Here is an 18,915-nt window from a genome sequence, read left to right as displayed (position 1 = left end):
GTGTGAGGTTGTGTGCCTGTTAACAGACTTTTATTTTTACTGTACATATCTAATTTTACAATGAAGATGTACACACACACACACACACACACACACATATATATATGCTTGTATAATTTTCAAAATCAATTTAAAATATTTTTTTTTAAAAAGAAAGAAAAAAGTCAGCGGGTTGTAATGGAGAAAGTACTTAGCTTCTTAACCTCCTTTAGTCTATTTCTTCACATTTGAAAAGAGAGATTAGTAATGGCACAGTTAGTAGGAGTGTTGACTGAAAAGTTATGTAAAGTCAACTAGAACCACACTTAACACCAAATAAAGGTGGGGGGGACAAACTGGATTTCCTATTGATGGCTTAAGTTAGATTACTAACTTTAACCCAGTGACTCCTCAGTATGAAAATTAGACTGTGAAACACTAACTTTTAAACAATTAGGGAATTTTAAATCACTTTTGAAAATACTGAGTTACTAGCTAGTTGGGTAGACAATCACAGAGAAAATTCTAGATGGGTTTCTGCCTCCACTGAGAGTAGATTGTCTGGCTCCTCCCCTCTTCTGAACCACTGTCACAGGCAGCCTCCCCTCTCCTTCAATCACCGTCATCTTAGTGCTGGAAACTGTCTTTGATGGACACTTGCTCATAGGAGAGTTCTTTCATCTCTCAGACTGTAGAGACCAACTTTATGGGCAACATTGAAAATAGTCTAAGTCCCCTTCTTGGGCTGCAATGGGTGTGGCCTCTGGTGCCAAACTAGAAAAGGGACCTGACAATTCAAGGAATTCATGAAGGTAAAGATACTGTTGGTTTAGATTTGGAAAAGGGAAGTAGTGTTCCATTAACAGATGATTTGCCAATCAGATATATTTTAATCAGTAATGGAATGTTTGAAAAGATTTTGATTTTATAAATTTTGTATAAGAAATTATTTTTAAGTGAAGCAAATAATCACCTGTATTCATTGTTTGGGGGAATTATATTCTCTAGGATTTCGAGCAGTCAAATTTACTTTGCACACCAGAGATCTGCTAAGCACAGTATTATATATTCTCAACTCCTGCAGTTTATCAATTGAACATATCCAAAGCTTGAATAGCAGTGTGCATTCTCAGCCTCCCAAAGAGACAAAAAGGACAACTGACAGGCCCATCAAATGGGACAAGTCTTATTACTCCTTTACTGGATTCAAGGACCCAGATGAACATCTTGAACAAGTCTTGAGAATGGAAACAACCCTAACGTATGTACAAGTTTTTATTTAACTAAACTTATTTGTAGTTAGTGTTTAGAGTTAAAGTCTAATTTCTCAGGAAAAGTAATCCTATCTATATAGTTAACCCAGGGACCATTATGAAAAAGATATTTCATGTTTTTTAAAGTTGCCAGAATACTTCCAATTGTTTTACATTTTTTATCTTTTGATACCATACGCATGCAGGAGATTTTTGTTTTGTTTACATTTTTTAAATTCTCCTCCTCAAGTTAACCCTGGTATATGGAGAAAGGATACATCTAGACTACAAAAGTATGTTAAGTGTCTTCATGTGTTAAGCATTTTCAGTTTCTTTCGAGAGCTCTGTAATGCTGGCCTTTAGTTTAATAATCCATGCATAATAAAAATACATGGAGACAATATTTAGAAATACCATCTGGAACAGATAACATTTAGAAGTACCATGAGAAAAAAAATAATTTTCAATTATAAAAACCATGTACAAAACATGTCTCTATCATTTGTCTTGTTTGTAAGTCACGGTTAATGTCGAATTTTGATGAAGTCATCACTGGACTCCGTTAAGACCAGCCACATTCTGTCTCTGTGGTTATACCTAGAGTCTGTGTGGCTTACCAAAGGATTCTCACTCATTGCAACATGGTAAATTATCCTTAATTAACCACGGGCACAGCAGTTGCTTTGTGGATTACCTATACTAACTCAGGAATTCCTCCCCCTGGGTATCTTGCTAGATCCCAAATAAGGCTGGAGACAACGGGAAAGTAACAGAGTCCAGTACCGAAAGGGAGACAAGCATCCATCTGAAGGCGTGTGTGTGTGTGTGTGTGTGTGTGTGTGTGTGTGTGTGTCTGTGGTTATGGTCCATGTCTGCTATGTCTATATGTGTAACTAACAGATAAGTCCTCCCTAAATATGTGGATTTTATTGTTCAGATTCTCTTCTGTAAACAAAACCAAGAGGAAAGTGTGGCTTTGGGGATGATAATTTAATGATAGAGCACAAGTAATGAGACTGTAGGGAGTAGGGGTAAAAAAAGGGAAGAACAGTCATGGTGAGATAGAGATTGATGATTTTAGGAAGTAGTTTAGAAAAACAGAAGAGGTGATTGAAGGTAAATTCCACGCAGAGGCTACAGTGCGAGTTAGGTTGCTGTGAGCATGAGCTAAGAGAGGTTCTCAGCCTCGCACCCACTGGGACGTCTGTGTATACCCATAAGCCCTATTCCTGGAATCATCTCGCAATGTGTACAGGTGAACAAAAGGCTGGGAATGCTTGGTCTAAAGGGTATAGGGGAAAAAGTGGTATTGCATAAGTCAAGGCAAAGAAGCAAAAATTGTTGGATCTTGACTCAAGCTAAGAATGACGTATTAAAGAAACTCAGGGCTGGCCGAGTGGCGCCTTGGTTAGGAGTTGGCTTGGGACACCAGCTCTGAGCAACAGGGCCGGGGTTCAGATCCCACATGAGGGCCAGTGACGCTGCACCCTCTACAGCTAAGATGGTGAACAACAGCTTGACCTGGAGCTGGGCTGCCGTGAGTCACTGGCAACAACATAGGCTGCAGTGGGGCTGGCCAGCAGCAGGTGTGAGCTTTCGTGAGCCGCTGTGAGCGGCTGTCCAATGGCCGGCGAGCGACTGCCTCACCCGGGAAGAGCACAATGATAATACCAACATGGGCCAGTGAAGCGACGTCCTCCACAACTAGACTGAAGAACAAAAGGACAGCAACTTATCTGTTCCCCTTCCCCGATTCCCCAACGCTGTTCCCCTCCCCCAATTCCCCAATAAAATCTTTTTTTTTTTTAAAGTAAATTAAAAAAAAAAATTCAGAGGAGCAGTCTGTGGTTCAGTTGAGTGTTGTGTAGGGTACAGTTTTGGTCTGAAACTGGGTGTGCAGCCATTGGGAAAATATTGTCCCAAGGACCCGGAACTCAGAGTTAGCCAGCTGGCAAACTAATGAAAATAGATTGCAACTAGGAAAAGACAGTTCAACAAGATCAGTGGTATTCAACTGGGTTCTTTGTCCAAGATGAGTTTATAAGTTCTTTATTTGTATGTTCCTCCGATAAAATTTCTCAGTCATTAATAAAAGTAGGCTTTCCTAATTGTACAACAACATTGTAAAATACACAATTTTTTTAACTTTGCTATATATTTGAAACTTTTTATAATGTTGGGGAAAATTGTTTTAAGAAGACTTGCAGACATCATATTGTACATTATACTAGAGAGTGAGCATAATAACATAAATTAAATAGACCACTGTTTTAGAAATTGAAGTCAGCGGAAGTTTAACTTTCTAACTTATTGATCTTTATTATCTGAGCCAGTTGTCAATAGCTATTTATCTTGTCAGATATTGGAGAAAACCCATTATTAGCCAGATAGAACCTTTCTTTTCTTAGCTTCATCAAGTGAAATTAACAGTGTTACACCATTACTGTAGTTTTAGCCTTGTTTATAACAGATATTGTTTTCTCTTTAAAACTGTGATTTAAAATTAATATCAAATTCTAAATGAGACATACAGCATCTGAAAGACTTGGAATAAGGTTGTGGGTGGTTCTTAGTATAATGCTATTTTCATATCTTTCACTTACACATATTTTTCTTGGGCTAGAGAATACTGAGAATTGACTGGTATCCCCTTAAATCTTTCTACTCAATACCTCCCTTCTAAAATATTTCAGTTGGAGATTCTGTTTTGTTTAGTTTTTAATGCTTATATTGGACGCCTTTGGGTTATAGTTCTTGAGCATTGATATCTTAGTGACTTACCTGAACCAGATGATCACACCTCATGGAATGTGCGATTAGCTAAGAAAGGGTCCTGGTAGACCAGAAGGCCTGGGCTGGGAGGACAGAAGAGGGCAACACAGCACTGAGGAAAGGCCAGGAAGGGAGTACTGCTCTTCAGGCCTGTAGAGTGAATTGCAATGTAGACTAAATGCTGCAAAACCTCTGTGTTGCCTTCACCAGCATGCCTTAGGGTGCTGATGCTGGAGTGATGACACCTGGACTAGTGGAAAGGTTTCATATCTTTTATTTCCCTAACTTAACCCAGTTTCCCTATTCTAGCACATTCACATAGGCCCGGAGCCCCTGTAGACCAGCCTTGACCTTTCCCCAAACATAGATGTCACCCACTCTGAAGGAAGCTCTGCTGAAGCTTTGTTCAACGTTTTGTTTTGTTTTTCCCAGTAAGGATTCCAGGAGCTTTTATCATGAAAGCCAGAATTGAAACAACTTCTTGTTTCAATTATTAATTTTGTTTAATTTTTAATTATTTATTAATCACAAATTAGTAATTAATAATTACAGATGATTATAGAATTGTTAAACCATTTGAGAGCTTTCAAATCATATGGGTTGAGTGCTGCCTAGTAAGGAGATTTAGGGTACCTATAACTCAGCCAAAACTTGTTAGCCACCATGATCATTTTGACTGTATACAGTTTAAGTTTTTATTTTTATTCCTGTATTATTTAATCATCTTTATTTTACATGTAGTTTACAGAGGAGGAATCATAAGGAACACATGCGGAATTATGCAGTGTCAGAAGTAGTATTACAAGTAATTTTGCAAATTTATATCAAACTGATCTGTACCTAATTTATCAATTGCATTCACCTGATCAAAATTTACTCTTAAAAGCAGATAAAGATATTTCTGATATCTCAGGACGTAAAGTTAAAAAGAGAAAATATAACAACAGTAGTACATGCATTTATTTACTATTTGTTATTCCTCTTGTTTATAGGCTAAGTCATTGTTTTTCAAATAACACAATTTATTGACATGGGACTATCAAAGTTGTTTTGTTTTGTTCCTCTTTAAATTTTTTTAAATACCAGGGATGCCCAAAAACTATATACACATGACTTGTATTCATCTTTTGTTAGTATATATTGAGTATTACAATTTTAATACATTTTTTTCCTTTCTTAAAATGTGTATACATTTTTTTGGCATCCTCTGTATATATTGTTGGTAAGTTTAAGTACTGCTTCTCAAAATACTTGTTTTAGTTATATATAAACATGTCTGTGTGTGTATGTGTGTGTATACTGAGTCACCATTTAAAATATTTCTTACCATGGGTTGCCATCAATGAAGTGCCATCTAATGGTACTGGTGACATTTAAAAGGCAGTGCATCGTGAGTAAGGAACTTGCAACGGTTACTTTGTGGGTTTTAGCTGGGAAGACTCCAGTTTCTTCCTTTACTTGAATCTTGGTTGTTAGTACCCATAACTCTCATTGTTTGTTTCCTCATCTCTCTACCCAAGCCCCTGCACTGGTCAGACCTTACCAACCTAGTCTTTTTACCACAAAGTCTCCAAAAGCATCTGCTCCTTGCAGGTTGGCCATGTATGACCCCGCTGCTCCTTCCCGCCTCCATTTTTTTCCACCCAACCAAATGCCCAGCTCAGGTCTCATCTCAACGACTTCAGTCTACGTTCACCTCTCCCCTTCTCTGTTCTTTACTTATAATTTGGTAAAGACTTGATTGGAAACTCAGTTTAACATTGGGGCCGCTTTAAGGTAATGCATATGTCTTTTAATAGTAGAAATGTGTGCATTATAATTAGTATTAGAATGTGTATATCTTTGGGTTTTTTTCTTTCTAGATCCTGGTTAGATACCAATGGGAAAAGTGCTATTAAAAAGCTGGAGAACAGTTTGCCACTTAGACAAGAACTAGATCGTTTAAAAGATGAACTGTCTCATCAGTTGCAGCTCTCAGATATCAGGTAATAAAGAGAGAACCTAATTTAGAGATTATTTAAACATGTGTTACCTATTGGTAAAGTTTTCCAGCAGTTAAATATTTGCATCTTTAATTATCTGGATAATGAAATATTCTTCAATTACCTTTTTATGAAAGTAATGAAATGTCTATATACAAAAACTTATCAATTTGTTGTTTAAAGTAGTGAAGTATGCTGTAGATACTGATACATTTTTAGCATAATAGAACTTTTTTACATAATGAGTTTGTAAGAAAAATCTCCTTTACCATATACACATAATATATAAAAAAATAATTATTCCCCCATCAAAACTGATATTCAAGTTTAAAAAGCAGAAGGGAGATGTCATAGTCTTGGTTCTATGTTCTATAGCATGACTTCAAGTTTTCATAAACTTGGAAATAGCAGTTATCTAAAAGATAACATGCTGAAGTTTAGTATAAAAGTAGACTTAACATCTGTTAAAACTGTAAGGAACGGAAAGGAAGGGGTCATGTGATTTAGCCACAGGACTCCCATTACAATAACCCTGAAAAATTGTCACCCAGTCTCGTGCTGAAACATTTCTGTTACGGGTTACTGTAGCGTGTTTTGTTGTTCTCAACCCTCATTCTCAGGACTTCTCTTATACTGAACCAAATGACTATTTGGGCACCATAATAGCACCTTTTCCTGTGCTTGCAGAGTACAGATAGTGTTTATAAATTCTGTTCTTGGTCATTCAAATCGGAGTTGTCTAAGATAATTCAGATTTTAAAGGAAAGTGTTTAGGCTTGGAGTGGTGGCATGTTAGGGTTTGTGCTGATAGCCATTCTGTTATCATCACATAGTAGTTTTGAGGCCAAACTTTGATTATAGGAGATCCTTCCAATGCCAGAGTCTAGTAACGTAGACTTTACTAAGTAGAAACAAAAGAATAAGATCCTTTCTTTTTTAAAGTTTATAAAATAAATTAAAACATGTGACTATAACTTTTTTTAGTACAAATTTTAAAAGATCTGTCATAACCAACTGGGATTAATAAAATGAAAAAAACATAAAAAGAAATAAACATTATTTTATAATATCTTAGAGAAATTTCTCAGCTTTAATTATTACTGTGGTAAATATTAATAAATATAACCCACATAAACAAAGACTCCTTGGGGTTCTCAGTTTTTGAGCGTGCAGTCGGGCTTCTGAGACCAAAATGTTTGAGGACCATGGACATGACTGCTTACTGGAAAATTAGCCAAATCTCCAACAAATGGAAACATTGTGACTAATGACATTGTTTCTAATGCTAAACAGCCTAGATGAAAGACCATGTCTTAATCAGAACAGTATTTAGTGGCTTTATCACAGTTAATTCTTTTAAATTATACATTAGTTTTCCAATTGTGGGTTAAAAGGAAAAAATTTAAATCTATTTCATTTTATCAGAAATGGCATTCATCAGAATCTGTGTGTGGATGAAAGAAGGAACCTGAGTTTTTCAAGAGCTTGTTTGGAGGGCCTTACTCCTTCTCTATATCATCTCCTTTGGTTATACTGCCTGTGCAGTAGGAAATTTCCCCAGTTTGCATGTACAAAAGAGAAACCTTAGGAAGGCTAGAAACAAGTTGTTCAAGGTCATAGAGCTAATAAATCACAGAATTAGATTCAAAGGTGGGTATTCTGATAACCACTCCAGACCAGTGCCCTTTACATTTTACACAGCAGTGCCTCTGGGACATCATGGGAACACCAGGTTCCATGTGGTCACTAAGATCTAATGTTTACTTATAAAATGAGCAGATGACATGGTAACATAAAAATCACTTTTTCTATAGTAAGATAAAAAGGGTCTGATAAACCTAACGAATTCCTAATTGGAACTTAAATCTGAAACAAAGTCTTCACCACTGAACAATGTGGAGAGGGAAAGGATTTCTTTCAAAGCCTATCCCATGTCGTCCTCTTATTTTAACATAGAAACAACATAGTGTATTTGCTTGTTTTCAGACTTTGGATTACCCAAGCATTAGTAGTAATATTTTTATTCTCGGGTCAACAATTCAGTTTCCATTTGGTTGCTTCTTGAAAAATGAGCTGGTTGTGTGCGTACTTGAGAAAGAAACTCGCTGGCTTCCACTGGAGGGCAGCAGCTGGGGGTGAATGTTGCCTCCTCCTCCAGGGGTGCGGTGCTAATGGGCCTGTGTGCTCTGTTGGCCTAGGTGGCAGAGGAGCTGGGGTGTCGCCCATCGCTGTAGCCAGCTGCATAGTTTAGGCCGCTTAGCACAGCAGAACTTGGAAACACTTAAAAATGCAAAAGGTACAAACATTTCCATTTTCTTTTAAAGTATTATGTAGCTGCTATACACGTCTGTAAGTTGCAGAGGGAAACTAAACATTGAAAGTCTTTGCTGGTGTGACTTGATCACCGCTGAATTTTTAAATCTGTGCCTCTGAATAAATCAGCGACATAAAATTAGCCTTTAAGCATCTGCTGAATTTAATCCTGAATGTATACACTAAGTTTAAGTAATTATGTGCACAATGCTAAAAGAATGCCGCATTTCTAGACAGCCACCAAAGGGTTTGTGTTTTATCGTCAGGGTGTACAATAATATTTACAGACCGTTCCGGGATGAGTGCAGTGGGTCATGTCATGCTGGGAACAATGGATGTCCATCATCACTGGACAAAGGTAAGAAAAATTTCTATTTGTCTTTGACATACTTTTATTTCAAACTATGCTATTATGTCAGTGGACTAAAAAAAATATTTTTAAGGGCCGGCCAAGTGGCTCAGTTGTTAAAAGCTCACTCAAGAGTGCGAGCTCTGAGCAACAGGGTCACCGGTACAATTCCCACATGGGCCCAAGCTGAGCTGCCAACAGGTGGCAGGATGGCTCAGCTAAAAAAAAGAAAGAAAAAGTTTGTTTTGGTCAGAGTTATATCTCTTTTCAGATTAGATGCTTAATATCATGTAGTTAAAGTACTTAAAAGACGGATTTTTAAGTCAGTTTTTACTTGGAAATTTCATAGTCTTTTCTGAAGCATAGCTTAAAGGCCTGCATTCTGTTGTTTTGGTTTTAACAGATTTACTGTGGTATAATTGACGTACCATAAACTGTACATGTTTAGTGTGTATAATTTGATGAGATTTGACATATGTGAATATCTGTGAAATCAGTACCACATTTCAAGATAGTGAACATATCCATCACCCACAAAAGTACATTCATGTCCCTTTGTCAACCCTTTCTTCCATCCTAGCACTCCATCCCATCCAACTACTGATCGGCTTTCTGTCACTATAGATTCATTTATATTTCTATATATAATTACATAGTTTTATATAATTGCAGTCACAGAGTATGTGCTTTTTTGAGGGGAGGGTGTCTGATTGCTTTCACTTAGCATAACTATTTTGAGATTCATCCATGCTGTTGCATGTATCAAGAAAAGTATTCCTTTTTATTGCCATGTAGTATTCCATCATATGGATGTACCACAGTTTGTTTTTCCAATAGTCACCTATTGACAGACATTGGGTTGTGTCAGTTTTTGACTATTGGAAATAAAGCTGCTATGAACATTATCTATTTACAAACATTTGTATGGACATATATTTCTTTTCTCTTGGGTAAATACCTAAGTGGAATGCCTGCATATGTTAGGGTATTTTCACTTTTTAAGAAAATGCTAACACTTACCATGGTCATCTTTTTAATTTTGCCATTCTAATAAGTGTTGGTACTAGCTCATCGTGGGTTCATTTGCATTTCTCTAATGATGAATGATGATAAACATCTTTCTGTGTTTTTATTGGCCATCCACATATGGCCACATTGTTTGGTGAAGTATCTGTGCAAATCAAATATTTGGTAGAAAAACCACATATCTAACAACATCTTTTATCTACGTACATAAAGAACTCTCAAAACCCAACTGTAAAAAAACAAACATCCAACCAGAAAGCGGGCAAAAGGCATGAACAGACATGTCACAGAGGAAGACATACAGGTGACAGATAAGCACATGCAAAGATGTTCAGATGATTAGCCATAAGGAAATATACATTAAATCTGCAATGAGACATCACTACACACCTATCAGAATGGCTAACGTGAAAAATAATGACACCACCAGATGCTGGGGAAGATGTGGACCAGCCATCCACTGCCGTTGGGAGTGTGAAATGGTACACGCACCCTGGAAAAGGGTCTGGCCATTGCTTACAATATGAAACGTGCTTCCATAGGGCCCAGCTGTGGCACTCTTGGGCATTTATACTAGAGAAATGAAAAATTATGTTCACACAAAACCTGTACCCAAATGTTCATCATAGCCCAAAACTACAAAAAGACCCTAATGCCCGTCCGTGTTCAAATGGTTAAACAAACTGACACATCCATATAACGGGCCACTGGGCAGTAAGAAGGAGTGAAATGCTGATGCACGCCCCCACGTGGGCAGGTCCTAAGGCCGTTGTGCTGAGTGAAAAAAGTCTGCCTCGGGCCGGCCGAGTGGCGCGATGGTTAAGAACTGGCTTGGGACGCCAGAGGGCCCCGGTTCGGATCCCACATATGAGGGCCAGTGACACTGCCCTCTACAGCTAAGATGCTGAACAACAGCTCAACCTGGAGCTGGGTTGCCATGAGTCGCCTGCGACGGCGTAGGCTGCAGCCCCTGATGCAGTGGGTTGCCATGGGCTACCGTGTGTAGCCAGCAGCCAGCGTGAGCAGCCAGCGTGAGCAGCCAGCAGCCGCAGTGAGCGGCCGTCCAGAAGCCGGCGACTGATCTGCCTCACCCGGGAAGAGCGCAATGATGGTGCCAACTTAGGCCAGTGAAGCAACGTTCTCCACAACTAGACTGAAGAACAAAACAACAGCAACTTGTCTGTTCCCTTTCCCCCAATTCCCCAGCACTGTTCCCTTCCCCCCAATACCCCAATTTAAAAAAAAAATCTTTAAAAAAAAAAAAAAAGTCTGCCTCAAAGATTGCACACTGTCTGATTCCATTTATATAACATTCATAAAGTAATAAAATTACAGAAAGAACAGGTTAGCAGCTGCCAGGGGAAGCAGGGGTGTCTCTGACGTGGAAGTGGAGCACAGGGGTCCTTGGGATGGAATTCGTCTGTGTCTTGACTGTGGTTGTGTCACATGAGTCTCCACATGGGATAAAATTGCGTACAATTAAATACACACACACAAATGAGTACGAGTAAACCAGGTGAAATCTGAATAAGCTTAGTGGGTTATGTCAGTGTCAGTTTCCTGCTTGCATGGTGTACTCTAGTTTTGCAAGATGTTAGCATTGGAGAAGCTGGATGAAATATGGTATGAATCTATAATTATCTCAAAAAGTTTTTTAAATGGAGTAACCATTTATACAAGAAAAACCCATCGAGAGAAAAATTTTAAACGTAAATAGTAAAATTATTTTTCACAAAGTGTTAGGAGTACATTATCCATCATTTGTAGAATTTTTATACTTCCACTGCTTTTATTACAGCAAAGATGTAGACGGCTTTCAACTCCTCTGCAAGTTGTATGGCCGCGGCTTTCTGTGTAAAATCTAAGTCCTCAAGTAACGCACCTGGGCCGTCCCTGACCTGGGCCCACCTGCCCACCTGCTCTTCTCTTTCCACTCACTGACAGGCAAGCCACGCTCCAGCCACAGCACACTGCCCGCTTGTCAACATGCCATCCCGATTCTGCCTCCATGTCTGCACATCGTTTTTCTCCCCCTAAGACATTACGCACGCATCTAACCTTTTCTACATCCCTTTTATCTTTTCAGATCGGTGACAGTAGGCTTCCATAGGAGCTTTGGCTTGACCCACCTCTCTCTATTCATTCACCCTGACATGGCACCTAGTTACTGAATTATGATTTTTAGTTTCTTTCTTTGTACCCCGACTGAGCCCCAGGGACCAACTCATAATCCAGACACTCCAGGTTCCCAGTTTAGTGCTTAAGTACGTGGTAGGTGCTCAGTAATGTTTATTGCATTTAATTTAATTTAGATGAATTAAATTCTGAAGAAATAGACTTGGACTTGAAATACATATACTTTATTTCTAAAACCCTTCTTTATTACTATTAATTATTCTAAACGAATTTGAATAATTATCTAAATAATTACCTAAATATCTGAACCGTTAGTACCTAGGACTTGTTTTTATTTGGAATATGTTTCTTTTTTTCTGCAATCTCTTCAGTTCCTACCTAAAAATTCCTCAGATTTACAGTGGCTTGTTTTGAATATTAATATTTCCAGAATTATATTAAGTCTCTATCGTTTACTTGAACTTTCCTTCTAGGAAATAATTTTCTTATTAAAATTTCTCAATACCATTTATTGGAATCCTAAAATTGAGCTATTATCGTAACATAAAACTATTTCTTTCCTTTTTTAAAAAAATCTTGTAGCTTTTTGAAAGATTACCAAGTTATTTTGACCTTCAGAGGAGGCTGATGCTTTTAGAAGACCAAATAAGCTATCTTCTAGGTGGCATACAAGTTGTTTATATCGAAGAACTACAGCCAGTATTGACGCTTGAAGAATATTACTCTCTTCTTGATGTGTTCCATAAAAGACTATTGAAAACCAGAATACCTTTTCACCCTCGAAGTCTGCGTGGTTTACAAATGATCCTTAACAGGTAACTATCTAAAATGAGAATGACTTGGATTCATTCACTCAGCTGGGTGTGTGTAAGATTAAACTGTTTTGTATTTCAGTGTGTGATTCTTGGGAATTAAAGAAAAGAATGTCACCACTTCTGTTAGCAACAATCTTTCACACATTAGAAAAGCCAACATGAGAAGATTAAAGAATTAAATCTCAAGTATATTGCCACTAATGGGGCAAAGTCAATGCTATGGAAAACTTGATAGGATTAAACTAATTTTAAATCAATAGCCCACATTTTTTGTGCATTCAGTATTTTCCAGGCACTGTGCTTGGAGCTTTAATGCACTCTCTTTCGCTCTCACACACTCACCATGAAATGAGTTACTACCCCTATTTTACAGATGAGGATGGTCACAGGACTAGGCAGTATGTGGCCACCCTGATGAAGTGTGTCTCTTTGGGGACAGCACAACTTTAAGTCAATTTGGCTGTACTTTTAAGGTGGATTTACTTGATGAGTTTCTTTTCCATTAATCAGACTTCTAAAATATTTTCTTTGCGAGTGGAGTGAGGAGTGGAGGGAATCAATGATTTTTTCTTTCACGTATGTTTCATTACAGCGACAGATATGCTCCAAGCTTGCATGAACTCGGCCATTTTAACATCCCAACCCTCTGCGATCCAGCGAAACTGCAGTGGTTCATTCTCACGAAAGCCCAGCAGGCCCGAGAGAACATGAAGAGGAAAGACGAGTGAGTGCCGGGGGCCCCGCAGCGTCCTGTCCCTCGGGCTGGCTTTTAGGAAGCCGGGTGTTCAGAGCTCACAGATCTGGGGCAGAAAAGCTGTGTCTCACTCAGGAAACCCGCTGATTTGTGGATTTTCCACCTTTATTTATTCCCCACATTGTTCTGCCGGGGATTAGCTGTGGCTGTTTTCTAATAATCTAAATTACATTACGACCATGTACTTCAATTTGAGAAGCAGGCCTTGTTAATATAAAAGTCAACACAGAGCATGAAAGATGACATGAGAAAGAAGTTCTCCAGGTGGAAAAGGGTGGCAACAAAGAAAAATTTAAAAAATGAGTTACTGTTTGACTCCCAGGAATCGCAATTGTTGAAAATTTTGAAAACTAATTATAGAAAACAAGCTTCATCTGCATTTTAATTAAACAAGAAATTTTAAGTAAAAAAAATGTATTGTTTTAGTTCCTAAGCAGTGCCGGTCCTGCTTGATAATGTTTTCTGTATCGACTATGAAGAAAGGAGGGTATTACATTCAAAAGAGGTGGTTTTTCTAAAATGTTGCCTGGGGCGATTAGGTTGCCGAGGATTTGTCCGTGTCGTCCCCGTTTGCTGTGACCGTTGTGTCCAAAGCTGTGAAAGATGCCACTTAGGGAAAGTGAAGTCCTGGTGTCTGCCCTCCCTGAATTCGTGTCTATTAGGAGACCCGAGTGCTCAAATGTCAGTGGTCGCCGGGCCACAGAGTGGAGTTGAGCGGGAAGAGCCAAGGCTGACGCTCTGGGAAGGGAGCCCCGACGTGGAGGTCGGGGTAGAGGCGCCAGCAGGAGAGGGAGGTGGTGAGGCGGCCGTGTCAGGGGAGGAGGGCGCGAGGGCCTAGAGCCGCCGGGTGGGCAGCGGTTCAGCTGGTGAGGCCGACTTCACGAGGCCAAAGGCTGTGTCTGTGTCCTCCAGTGCCAGGACCAGTGCCTGGCACGCAGGAGGCCGTCAGTAAATAGTCATTGACTTAATCCATTGTCCACATTTCCCTACTGCTTCCTGGCTCCGGGCTCCAGAGCCCTCATCCCTGTACCCACCCATACACCCCCCTCCCCACCCCTACCCCCACACACACAGGGAAACACTTGGGTGCTGGTCCCAGCACACCTTCCCTTTAGTCACACCGCCTTCTCCCCCTGCAGACCTCCAACTCTGAGCCCAGAGTTTTTCCTCCTGGTCTCGTCTCCTTTCCTTCAGCCTATTCTCCCTACCCTGAGACGGTCACCTGCCTTATGCTCCCTAGGTAGTGGTTAAGACTGCCTTCTTTCCTTAGAGGAAGTGTGTCCTTGGACAGTGGTTTTCATACACATTTTAGCTGCATATCTGTTTATAAAGTGGATTCTTAAGTGGAAACCGAATTTATGAAAAAGATAAAAGCTCGCAGTTGCCCTAAAGAGGAAAGGAGCTAGTGGCCACCCATGCTCACGGGGGCCTCTGAATACCTCAGCAGGACCCTCGGCTTGCTGAGCGGTTTAAACACCACTATTCTAAGCTAATATCTGGGTCCTGTCTTTCTAGACCCCACATGACCTCAAGACTATAGGACTTGCATCCCCCATCTCGCCACACTGCCTGGCTGACAGGTAGAAAATGTCCTCTCTCTGTGGTGCCCGACCCCTTGGGAGGCTGGTAATAACCTAGTTCACAGCTCTTACATGGGGGCTTTCTTCAGTGGCTAACAGCTGCGAGGTGAGGCAGGATAAGAGCTTTTTAAATTATGTTGAATTATTTTTACCCTTTTCCTGCTAAAAAAGATTCAACAAATACTTTTAGAAATACATGTGGAAATAACAGGCACTGCATGATAACCACTCGCACGTCTCCTCAGCATATAATTTGGCCTTTGAGGTTACCACTTTCAGTGCTGTGAATAGAAAGGTATATAACCCTGATATATAAAAATGCAGTTACATCTTCTTTTCTTTGAATTGCTTGTGGCAATGTTATTTTTATTTTTGCTATCACAGATTAAAGGTTATTGAAAATGAATTGATACAGGCTTCAACGAAGAAATTCTCCCTGGAAAAGTTTTATAAGGAGCCCAGCGTTTCTAGTATACAAATGGTGGATTGTTGTAAGAGACTTCTAGAACAATCGCTGCCTTATCTCCAAGGGATGCACCTCTGCGTTTCACATTTCTACTCTGTTATGCAAGATGGAGACCTCTGTATTCCTTGGAATTGGAAAAATGGAGAAGCCGTTAAGTAACACAGAAATCTGTACTATTTTTTGAAGAGATAAGTAACTGTTAAATTAAACTTATTTAAATCCACAATTTGATATAACAGTATTATCTACCTATTACAAGAACAAAGGTTCTAACTGCTGCTTTAAAAGTAGATATTTTTTAAAAATTTAATTTTTGCTGGGAAACTTGTTTTTAAAAGGTTTTCTCTCCCAATCGTACGGTGTTTCCTACCTAATTGGATAGACTAGTTAAAAGCTGTTGGGTTAAAAGAACATATTTGTAATGGTGTGTGAGTCAGGGATTCTACAGAGTTACAGACACATATTTTTTTTTAATTTTTATTTAATTTAATTTTATTTTTTTAAGCTGGGCCATCCTGCCCCATGTTGGCAGCTCAGCGGCAGCTCAGCCGGGGCCCATGTGGGAATCGAACCAGCAACCCTGTTGCTCAGAGCTCGCACTCTTGAGCAAGCTCTTAACCAGCTGAGCCACTTGGCCGGCCCTCAGACATGTGTTTTTATATGCATGTGGTTGCGTATAAATAGGTCGCATTTTGTATAGCTCCGAAGTAACAGAACTCATGTCCATGTGTAACCCAATTCAACATGCAACTTCATAGTCCTATTTCATGTATTGGTACACATGTGTATTTTGCAGCCAATATGGACAGTTGATGTCCAAAACAGATGATTGATGGGTAGTAAAAATTAGATAACCAAATTTTGCCTAAAAGCAAGAGTAGAAGGGAAAAAAAGCAATTGAATGAATATATGGTATTGACATTGTCATCAACGATCTGATACCAGTTTGTAAAAACATCTTCAGTGACAGAGAATTTAGTTTGAAATCATAAATTTTCCTACCCATTGAAATAGTGTAACGGTTTCATGAAACCAACAGACAGTGAATGTTTTTGAATCATTTAATGAGGTGACTCATTTGTTGCCATGGAAAAACACTACCCAGGAAAACCCTTGCTAGTTTCCCAGACAGTTCCGGCAAGTAGGGTCAAGTGTGAAATGGTTCTGACCGGCCAGGGTCTCTGTCACCCCCCTCAACCCCGGTCTTCCTGTTTGGGACTTCCTGTTTCCTCTGAGCCACCCCTGGTCCGTAGGTGTGTGGGCTTCCCTGGAGTCACAGCACAGCCAGCCCCAAGGGGCATGGCGTGCCCACTCGGTAGGCACAGGGCCCCTGTCTCGGCAGTTAGTTCTCTTAGGATATTTTTAACCAGATCCAAAGCCTCTTCAGGTTGTTTCTCGAGGACAAGGTGAATCCTAGTTTGAAACACCATTTTTGTGGCTCATACTACTGAAGAAATAAGAAAGGAATTCTTTTCCACAGCGCATAGGAAAGATGTTAAAAAAAAAATTTCTTGATGTTTTAAATTGATCTAAAACACTAATTATTTAAACTTTAAATTCAGAACTTTAAATTATTTAAACTGTATATTCAAAAGAAGTATTGATTCATAATTATTATAGTTTGTGCATAGTATCCTTTTTAACCTGTGCCTAATACCTGTACTTAAATTTTTTGTTCTGGTATAACAAATGTTTCCAGAGCCAAATGATGGGAGTGAAAAATTCCTTAAAGGTTACATAAGAAAATGTATTGGAAAAATAGGTTTGGATTATGCCATTTCTAAAATCAACTAACATAGGATCCTCAGTAATATGCTTTGAATTGGACTTTGTCTCAGAACTAATTGTTACATAATAAATAATATATTATTCAGATCATTTTCTCTTGTTATTCAGTTAATAGTTTTATAACTATTTCAACATAATAGGAAATTACAAGAGATTGATGGCGTGTATGTGTGTGTGTGTGTGTGTGTGTGTGTGTGTGTGTGTGTGTGTATGCGCCTGTTTGACTTCGTCTCCCAATCTAACGTAAAGGAGAAAATTCTGTCCCAGCCCTGAAAACTGGCACAGTATCAGGTCCCTGTAACTACCAAGCCTCGGGTCAGAAACCATGTCCAAAGGGACCTGACCCACCACCCTTCCTTGGTACCTGCTCCGAACAATGAACAAATTCCTTTATGCTACTGTCGTTTTGAGTGAGCGCGATGGTGAGCTTTCTCCGCAGAGGTGCTAGAGGGACACCGCAGGAGGAAGGGGGCCTCTTGCTGGTCTGGAAGCTGCCAGGTTGGTCAGCAGTGGGTGTAACAGCATCCCATGGAGACGTGCTCCAGCCATGGGCACAGAACATGGCCCTGGCTGGACCTGATGGCCCTCGACACACTGCGAGCTCCGGGCCTCCTGCTTGTCCACAGGCCCTGCCATCAGCTGACCCTCCTGCACCCCGCTTGTGCCCCAGAGGGTTGCTTCTTGCTTCCTGCTTACCTAGTGACTGGAGAGCCGTGGCTGGGGCAACCCAGCTAGTTCTCTGCCATCCACTGGGCACAACCAAGCCTTTTCCAATAATGCCTGAACACCAGTCCTGGAGAGGGAACCCCCTTCCAAGCATTTTCTTTGGGGGCTCTTCCTCAGCACTAAAGTACCATGCAGTTTTATTGCATCTTATAGCCATTCTTTTATCCAAGCTTACTGATTTTTATATTAAATGTCCCTTTCAAGTCACTGTGTGATTTGTGTCTTCTGCTGGGACCCAGACCAATGCACTGATTCAGCCGTGTCTGCAGTCATGGGGACGAGGCCCAGCCTGGCCCCTCCTGGGGCTCCCAGCTATAGGCACCTGCATAGATACTCCAGCCTGCTAAGTCCTGCTAGTACTCTGCTCATTCATTTAAAAAACAAAAATGATTAAGTGCATCCTTAGTGCTAAGATACAGCAGCCTCGCCTGTCATGAGCTGGGCCTTAGCAGCCCACCTCTTCTGAGAGCGAAGGGCATGGGCTTTGGGACACATTTGTCCCTGGTCAGGGTAGCCTCTGTGTGTTCTGGGGGGAAGAGCCACCGTGGTCCTGCTGTCCACCTAGGTGGGGCCTTGCAGTGAGGGCTAGCCTAGGTACAAACTGGCAGGTGAAGACCACTCAAGCTACAGGAGGGTACCATGGAGCCATGGGAGTGATGAGCAGGGGGGTGGACTGGACCCATCAGGGCCTCCTTTTTTTTTCTTTTTTTTTTAGATTTTATTGGGAAATTGGGGGAAGGGGAACAGACAAGTTGCTGTCTTTTTGTTCTTCAGTCTAGTTGTGGAGGACGTTGCTTCACTGGCCCAAGTTGGCATCATCATTGAGCTCTTCCCAGGCGAGGCAGATAAGTTGCCGGCTTCTGGACGGCTGCTCACGCTGGCTGCTGGCTACACACGGTAGCCCATGGCAACCTACTGCAGCAGGGGCTGCAGCCTAGGCCGTCACCGGTGACTCACGGCAGCCCAGCTCCAGGTC

The 18,915-nt window shown here is 40.3% G+C and overlaps 1 protein-coding gene across 4 annotated transcripts in view; it reads left to right on the top strand.

The window, feature by feature from the left end:
• Window positions 1-15,959, top strand: part of TCAIM (T cell activation inhibitor, mitochondrial) — a 31,636-nt gene extending 15,677 nt beyond the window's left edge. For all 4 annotated transcript variants that reach the window (XM_019634356.1, XM_019634371.1, XM_019634362.1 and 1 more), the window contains exons 5-11: window positions 988-1,240; window positions 5,867-5,989; window positions 8,185-8,282; window positions 8,566-8,657; window positions 12,393-12,625; window positions 13,218-13,349; window positions 15,344-15,959. In XM_019634356.1, coding sequence (XP_019489901.1) covers window positions 988-1,240; window positions 5,867-5,989; window positions 8,185-8,282; window positions 8,566-8,657; window positions 12,393-12,625; window positions 13,218-13,349; window positions 15,344-15,584 — 1,172 coding nt within the window. In that variant the 3' untranslated portion in view covers window positions 15,585-15,959. The remainder of the gene's footprint in view (window positions 1-987; window positions 1,241-5,866; window positions 5,990-8,184; window positions 8,283-8,565; window positions 8,658-12,392; window positions 12,626-13,217; window positions 13,350-15,343) is intronic.
• The last annotated feature ends 2,956 nt before the right edge of the window (window positions 15,960-18,915 follow it).

The sequence above is a fragment of the Hipposideros armiger genome, unplaced genomic scaffold (genome assembly GCF_001890085.2).
Source record: "Hipposideros armiger isolate ML-2016 unplaced genomic scaffold, ASM189008v1 scaffold_18, whole genome shotgun sequence".
Lineage (NCBI taxonomy): Eukaryota > Metazoa > Chordata > Mammalia > Chiroptera > Hipposideridae > Hipposideros > Hipposideros armiger.
This window is presented reverse-complemented; position numbering and strand designations above follow the sequence as displayed.